Below are 8,380 nucleotides of genomic sequence, written 5' to 3' on the forward strand. Positions count from 1 at the left end.
GAGAGACTGCTAACTGGTGCTTTGTTTCTGATCTGAGTGATAAAAATGCTCTGGAATTAAACAGTGGACACAACATTGTGAATATACTGACAACCACTGAATTACATACTTTATTATTTTTATTATAATTAAAATGGTGAATTTTATGTTATATTAATTTTATGTCAGTGAATATTTAAATATTTTCATGAAAACCACAATAGAAAAAAATTAAGCATAATATTTCACTAGCCACATTTTTGAAGATATAACAAAACACAATCATCATCAGAGTCTTTTTATTAAGATAAATCCAGTAAAATTTGTGCATTCACATATAATCAAAACTGCCCTTCTGAAATAAACATATGTATTTATTTTAAAAATGCGAATACAATTTCATTTTTCCCAAGCTAATAATAAAGTTATATTTGGGAAAGATAAGTTTAACTCTTAGCATTACATGAAAATAGTTCACCTTCTTTATAAAAGCATCCTAGAGAACAAGAACGTTGGATGCAACTCTTTTTTTGGGATCCCTCACTTTATGAAATTATCACATATATAAAACAGTAAAATTAAAATTCAAAGATTTGACACATAACTTACACAACACGAAATTCACTCGCAAAGTTGAAAGCATATTTTTTTCTATATATTCCACTACTATAATCACAAAATTTATAGATAAATGTTTCATGTTAGAAACTTTATGGCTAATAATCAATATGAAGATGTTCTGAAATTAAATCAATGCTAAAGAAAGACTGTGTTTATAAAATTTTTGATAAAAATATTTATCTCTATTAACTTTACAACATGAAGGTACACGTTAACAAATTATGAAACTATATAGGGCAGTTTTAAACAATACTCTGCGGCTCCTCTATTTTTCCATCTTCTTCTTTGATCTCATCTTTCTCTTTTCCTTCTCCTTCTTTTTCATCTTGTTTCTCTTTTCCAGCTTCTTCCTCATTTCCACCTTCATCTTCTTTTCCATCTTCTCTCTCTTTTTCATCTTCTTTGACTTTTACATCTTTCTCCTCCTTTTTATCTCCCTTCTCTTTTCCATCTTCATTCGCTTTTCCATCTCCTGTTTCTTTTCTATCTTCTTCCTCTTTTTCACCTTCTCCTTTCTCTTTTCCATCTTCTCCATTTCCTTTTCCGTCTTCACCTTTTTTTCCATCTTCTTTCTCTTTTGCATCTTCCTCTTTTCCATCTTTTCCTTTCTCATTTCCATTTTTATCCTCTTTTCCATCTTCTTTCCCTTTTTCATCCTTGTCTTCTTTTCCAGCTTCCCCTTTCTCTTCTTTGTTTTGATCTTCTTCATCTTCTTTCTGATCTTCTTTTTCATTTTTTACTTCTGCTGCCACTGCTTCTTTCTTTTCTCCTCCCTTTTCTGTGGCATCTTCAGTATTTTCTTCTTTTACTTCCACAATTTCTTTTTCAGAAGCTGGCGCCTGTATGCATGGTGAAAAAAAAAAAAAAAGATTCTGTTAGTAAATTTAGAACCATTTCCCCTAAATATTTACACTGGATTACATCTATTTCACAGAAAGACTAATACTTCTTTTAAAGAAAGTAATTTTCCTGTGAAAGAAGCCTGCTAAATATCACATTATGAGAAAACATTCTAAGAAATGAGATTAACTAAAATATGTCCACAGAAATATCTACAAATAGATATTTGAAACAATAAATACAGAAACACTTATAAATAATTTTCATTTCAAATATGAATCACAAAGTAAATACTTAAAGGATGACATGTATTTATTCTATATCGGCAATTCTTAATGAGGACTATGCATGTAAACAAAATATAGTCCTTGGAAAAATAACATATTTTGTTTCTATAATAATGATATTTGTTTTTTATGTAAAAATTACTTGAAAAGCACTATACCAGATATTATAAGATAACTTACAAAAGATTTTCCATATTTGCATACGTTTGGTTTATAGATTTGGTGATTACATCCCATTTTCAGTGTGTTATTACAATACCTAAAAATGCTGTATGCATTAAATATGCAAAATAACGTTAAAAACATTTATATAATGATTTGCTTTGCCATCTACAGAGGAAATAAAAGAGTCATAAATGCTGGAAAAGGGATTTACAAATAGCCTGTGTGCTGATAAAATGAATAAAGATTGGCCTGTATTTAATAAGAAGGTGGTTATGTTAGTACTAAGTCATAATCATTGGCATTGTTCTAGTAGCAGCAATGCTAAGCCACTGCTTGCACTACTGGTCCCTCAAAATTCTCATATCTTAAGTTAATTTTATTTTCCCCTTAGATACCATTATACTATTGAACCACGGCTCACTTAATTTTTTCCAACTTGTAAACTAAAAGGCAAATAGGATTTCTTTCAGTTGTACCCATTGCTAAACTTTCAAATAGATAAAACTGTTAACATTAGAAGATAACCTCTGTAATTTTGGCTTCTCCATTTTTAGCATTTTCATTGTAGTCTTCTTCAACAACTGCTTCTTGCTTGGTTTCAGCAACTGCTTGGGCACTTTTATCTATGTTTTCTTCCATCATATCACTTTTTGTCTTCATTTTCTGCGAAGCAATATAAAACAATAAAAGTAAATATACAGTTTAACTGCTGTGTTGATTAAATGGTCACAATTATTTTACCAGCTATTGTAATAATTTATGCAAATGCTTTAAAGTATCACATATAAACCTGATATCAATAAAATTATCATATAATACCTTCATTGTAAGTTTCATTGTAAGCCTAAAACAGCATTAAAAATGCACAATGTTCCCTTGATACAAATAAAATAAATTTTCTTTTAAGTTGAGTGATATAGATGAGAGGCAACCAGTTAGAATGCTGACTAGTTGCTGCCAAGGACAAACTGCTGGCATTAAGTTAGACTGATCAATTAGTTCCCTCTGACCAGAGAGGGTCAGTTTATTTTTGTCAAGTCTAATTAATAAGGAACAGGGTTTTGTTGATTGTTAAGCCTCCATTGGTAATAATTAAGAGAAATGCTGTTAGTGAGAACATCAATTTAGATATATTTTTAAAAGACCTTATGGTGATGTAAGTGTTTCAATCTTTGTATCTACAAGTTTGGAATGCCCTGATTCATGACGACTTTACCAAGAAAAATTTTTGCCTACCTGTGTATGTAATAGAAAGACCACTGGATTGAGGGGCCAGAAAACCTGTGTTTGAATTCTAGATCTGCCACTTATGTGATGTGATCTTGAGCAAAGGCATAAGTATCTTTGAGGCTGTTATTTTCAGATATAAAAAGAGACTAATACCACCCACCTCACAGGGATGTTATCAGGAGAAAATGAGAAAACACATGAAAAAAAAAGCTTTAGAAACTGTAACTTATAGATATAAGTTATTACTCTTTTAACACATGAGAAACAGCCAAGAAGGGTAAAGTCTATGGTTACATAGTATATGTTTTAGTCTAGCCCTTTTCTTTTCTTTTCTTTTCTTTCTTTTCTTTTCTTTCGTTTCTTTTCTTTTCTTCTTTTCTCTTTCTTTTTGAGACAGGGACTCCCTCTGTCGCCCAGGCTGGAGTGAGGCAATCTTTGCTCAATGCATCCTCCTCCTCCCAGGCTCAAGCAATCCTCCCACAACAGCCTCCCAAGCTGCTGGGACTACAGGCATGCCCGGCTAACTTTTGTATTTTCTGTGGTGACGGTGATTCACTATGTTGCCCAGGCTGGTCTCAAACTCCTGTGTTCAAGCAATCTGTCTACCTTGACCTTCCAAAGTACTCAGATTACAGGCGTGAGCCACCATGTCTGGACTTACTTTCCTTTTAAAAGAAAATACGCTGTATTTACTGTTTTAAAAATTTAAAAGTTGAATATTTAACCTGACATAATAGTGGATTTGAAAAGTAAAATGCAGAAAAAACACCTTCTTTTGTCACCATTAAATATATCAATTATTACTAAAACTTCAATTGCCCTAAGTTTTGCAATATTTTTTAACAAAGGATTTCATTTATGAGCATGATGACAGTTTATATTTTCTTCAACTACAAAGTGATAGGATTAGATGCTCTCTAATGTTTCTCATAGCTTTAACCTTTTATGATTTCAGGAATTCAACCAATATTCTTATGTATTAAGCAATTAACAGTAAACTAAATATTGAGATTGTATCTATTTCTACATGCCTTTAGCCACAACACCAGAGTATATAAGTCTATACAAAATCAACTGTTTCCATTTGAAATTAACATATGCAAATACATCTCACATATATATTATGTAAATAATTATATATAATCTTATATATACTTTGCCAACTGTAAAATATTATCAAATGTTAGTTAATACTTTTATTACAAAGCACAACTTTGGGGTTACTACTGTTTTCACCTTTTGTTTTCCCAGGGAAACAGTATTGTCACTATATGATAGCAAAGGCATGTACATTTAATGGGCCTATCCAACTGAAATTGTTTTGTCTCTACCGAATGAAAATGTCAAAACACTGTGGACAATCATAAAACAGGAGCAAATATTCCCCACCCAAGGGGTGTACATGTATCATATGAAAGAATATAATATATTACTAACAGAACAAAATATAAGCAAAGTAAAATGATCAGCTGTATGCCATTTCAAAAATTATTTTTTTTTTTAAAAGCAAATTTATTTCAATATTCTAAGTTGAATATTTACCCTTGAACTTGATGTTCTTTTGGGCGTTACCTCTGGTGTAAAGGGCACAAGCATCTGCATCAAGTTGTAGGAAAGGAAAAGAAAAGGAAAAAAATCACATTTGAAGAAAGAACGTTAAAAAGGAAATCCAACCTCTGAATTAAAATAAATGAGCATTAGAAAAAAAAAAACACATTTCCTTGGTGTAAAAATTTTTCTTAAAACTTTAAAAATAAATCGTGTATTGAATTTTTTAGGATTCCCTAAATTTTAAAATGACATTTCATAATACATGGGCTGCTTTTTGAAAAGATTACTTACAGCAGACAATCTGGCAGATCTTCTCTTTGGCTATAAGTTAAAAACAAAACTCTGTTAAGTGAATTATGGATACCAAAAGCTATAATTATTTTTATTGAGGTCAAAATATTTATGACAATACATAAATATTGTCATTAAGGAAGCAATTGTGAATTTGGTTAGAAAATACAAGAGAAATATAAGTTTTGATTTTTCCTTCCTCTGAACACTTTATATACTAAAGGAAAAGTCCCAAATTAAGCTTAAGTGGCTAGGCTAAATTAACACAGTAGCTAGTAACAAGGAGCACATTTAGAAATGAAAATATAGCCTTTTCTTGCCAAATGACAAAGCAATTATTTTGCTTAAAAGGAATAAGTTCTCTCTACATCTGAACAAGCACAAGAAGGTCTTAAATTCCAAGAAGCTTGCAGTTTTTAATACTTACGATATATACACTTTTTCACACTCAGTATATTTTTATTGTGCATTAATTAGATTAAAATTAATAATATGCATTGACCAAAACATTTTTAAGGCCATAAAGGTAAACTGAGAGGTTTCTTTAATATAATTGTCACACAACAATGATTCTTGCTTTGTAGGACATACAGAAGGTGGCATACTCTAAGAGTTAGAACAATATATATTGAATACAACAACAAAAACTATATAGTACGTTAAGAAATGTTTCAAATACGTGAACATTTAGAGCCTCAACTTTCTAAAATAAGCAACATGTAAGCCTGTAAAGTACACACACCAAAATGATAGTCTAACCCACAAAACACCCAAATAAAATATTAGCACATCTCTATTGTCAAGAATATTTCCTTACCATCATTTCTATTAAAAAAAAGTGCAAAAGCCTTTTCTTTTATTTTGAATGGCAATTTAAAAAAGTCCTATCTTCCGAAATTCAGATATGTATTTTTGAGACTCACTGGCATACCATATTGGTACTCATATTGTACAAATATACCAACCAGCATCTATTTTTTAGCTGCTTATGTGTGTCAAGTTTATAAAACAAGTGGTTTTTCCTAATAGATGCTAAGACTAAAGAAACTCACCTCCTGCCTCATATCACCTTGACCTGCAGCCTACACAGAGGAGAAAACCACACAGAAATAAGGTCATTGATATAAACACATAAATCAGAAAACACTGCCTGCGGATTACAAATTTCAATATAATTGCTTATTACTTTCTCCTGGGTTCCTGCTCAAATAGACACGTGTTGTTTCTTAGGAACCATGCTACATACTGCTGTTTTACTAATGTGCGCCAAGATGCAACTGCATGCACAAGACATACTTTTACACAATTGATAGTTAATTTCATCCTTTTGTGTAAATTGCATCTCCTGAAAGTAAACCTTTGTAATTTTGAAATCCACCTGCTTTAGATAATGTAAAAGCCAAAAATGTGGGAGTGGGTCAAATGAAGGCGGAGCTTCATGCAACTTCCCTTTCTTGCCTTATGTTTGCCATGCAATTGTACCTATCTTAACCTCTCCTCTGACTCTGGACTATTCTTTCCAAGATTTGCATGCAAGAATTACAGCCCCCACAGTGTTTTGTGGGGTAGACCTCTTTGCTACAAAGTCAATGCTTTATTCTAAGACACTGGCCGCCGATTTTAAAACTTCCCGCCACTACCTGCTTTAAGGTTGCTGTCAGCTCTGCAAAACAGCAAGACCTACTGCACAAGTATAGAAAAGCACAGTGGCGGGAATCTCAGGAAGGGGGGATGGTGATTAGAAACAGTTGCTTTCCATATCTGAGCAGCCCTTTAGCCTGAGAATTATTAAGCTATTGCACGATTCATACAATCACAGAGCAAGGAGGAATTTCAGTATTATTTCTATGTTTTAGGAATAAGGAAGGTGGGCTTGTTTATAGGAATAATCCAGAAACAATCATAATGTCTTAAGTTAGCACAGTGTTTTACGGTTTTACCAAGCAATGAAACAGCGTTCGATTTCACTTCTAGGGGACTAAGAAAAAAAAAAAAAAAAAAAAAAAAAAACGCCGAGCGTGAACTTGTTTCCTGTCTGAAAGGAGCCAGGAATTGTGAAGTGAGGGTTTGCAGAAGACCTGTGGAGTTCGAAAGGCTCAGATCAATTTTGCATTACTAAAGTCAACAAATTCATGCTACCCCAACATCGGCAAGTTTATCCGACGTTGTTTCCTTATAATCTTCCCATCTTTAGCTAAAGAGCTAGGGAAGGTCCAGCTTTCTCACCCCTGAAGTTTTTAATTACAGCGGTGAATCTCTGTTCTCTAGGACAGTTTGAAGTCTGCGCCGCCTAATGGCACAGGATTACCATTGCATAGCCATCTGGCCTGACAAGAAGTGGAGGAGGGAAGAAAAAAAAAAAAAAAAAGAAAAAAGAAAACGGGAAGAACAAAGGCAAATACAGGAGAAAGACATAGCTTTCGTTCCGCAGACGGGACGGTTCCCCAAGAAAAGCCGGTGGCAGAGGAGGATACTGAAGTGTGGTTGGGAGAAGTGTTCTCCAATAGGGTAAGCGGAGGAAGGGGGTTGGGGTAGGAAGCGACAGCACAGCGCTATGGCTGTTTGTAATTCAGCATGGAGACACCTTTCAAGAGATTCTCCCCTTAAACAAAACACTCCAAAAGTGAACTACCAGTTGCATGCAACACCATCCTAAACCTTACACCGACTGTTCTTTGCCCTTCTCCCCCTTTCCGTTTCATTACATCACAAAATGGAAGAAGCCAAAAAGCTTAAAAAAACAAACAAACAAACAAACAAATAAATAAATTCTTCCTATTAGGAAATAGGTAACTCAGCAGCTAATTCCCCGTCTGTCTTTCCATCTCACTTACCTTTCTTTTGGGCATTGTTGTAGCTCTCTATAGGAGATCTTAGTCAGCAGAAAAAAAGCCGAAGGCAGTCACTGCCTGACTGCTCCAAGAGCAAATGAGTTTTCAATGAACTAATTGCAGCACGACCTGTACTCTCCTCTAAAAAAAAAAAAAAAAAAAAAAAAAAAAAAAAAAAAAAAAATCCCTCGTTATTGGCAACATTAAACACGCCAAGACGCAACCAAACTACATGAATGGTTAACCGGAGTGGGAGCCACATTGGAGTGACAGGCTCTCAGGCCAATAAAGAGAGGCAGCCGGCTTTGAGGGGTGTGGCCCGCGAACTTGCCCGAAGCCCTCGTTCCCTGTCGGCTCTAACCGCTGGTGTAGTGGAGGAACACGCGAACTTAGCAAGGGCTAAGTGATCAGGAATAAGAATGACAGGAAAGCCAGAGCTGTCTTGATCAGTTTCTTTTTTCTTTTATGTTATAATGACAGACGAAAGCCACAACAGTTGCTTCCTTCACAGTCTCCAAACCCGCCACCCTTCCCTATTCCTAGCGGGGAAAGTGCTTTTAAGACCAGTTGAGTCTGGGCTCCGGT

General features: G+C 34.1%; 1 protein-coding gene across 1 annotated transcript; it reads right to left on the minus strand.

Annotated features, from left to right (window-relative positions):
• Positions 1–261: 261 nt before the first annotated feature.
• Positions 262–7,932, minus strand: HMGN5 (high mobility group nucleosome binding domain 5). The gene is made up of 6 exons (XM_030933677.1): positions 7,799–7,932; positions 6,017–6,046; positions 4,965–4,994; positions 4,665–4,718; positions 2,418–2,555; positions 262–1,439 (listed from the first exon to the last, which is right to left on the minus strand). The coding sequence occupies exons 1-6, from the start codon at positions 7,811–7,813 to the stop codon at positions 843–845; spliced, it is 864 nt and encodes a 287-aa protein (XP_030789537.1). The 5' UTR covers positions 7,814–7,932; the 3' UTR covers positions 262–842.
• Positions 7,933–8,380: the final 448 nt, after the last annotated feature.

This window comes from Rhinopithecus roxellana, chromosome 7, assembly GCF_007565055.1.
Source record: "Rhinopithecus roxellana isolate Shanxi Qingling chromosome 7, ASM756505v1, whole genome shotgun sequence".
NCBI lineage: Eukaryota > Metazoa > Chordata > Mammalia > Primates > Cercopithecidae > Rhinopithecus > Rhinopithecus roxellana.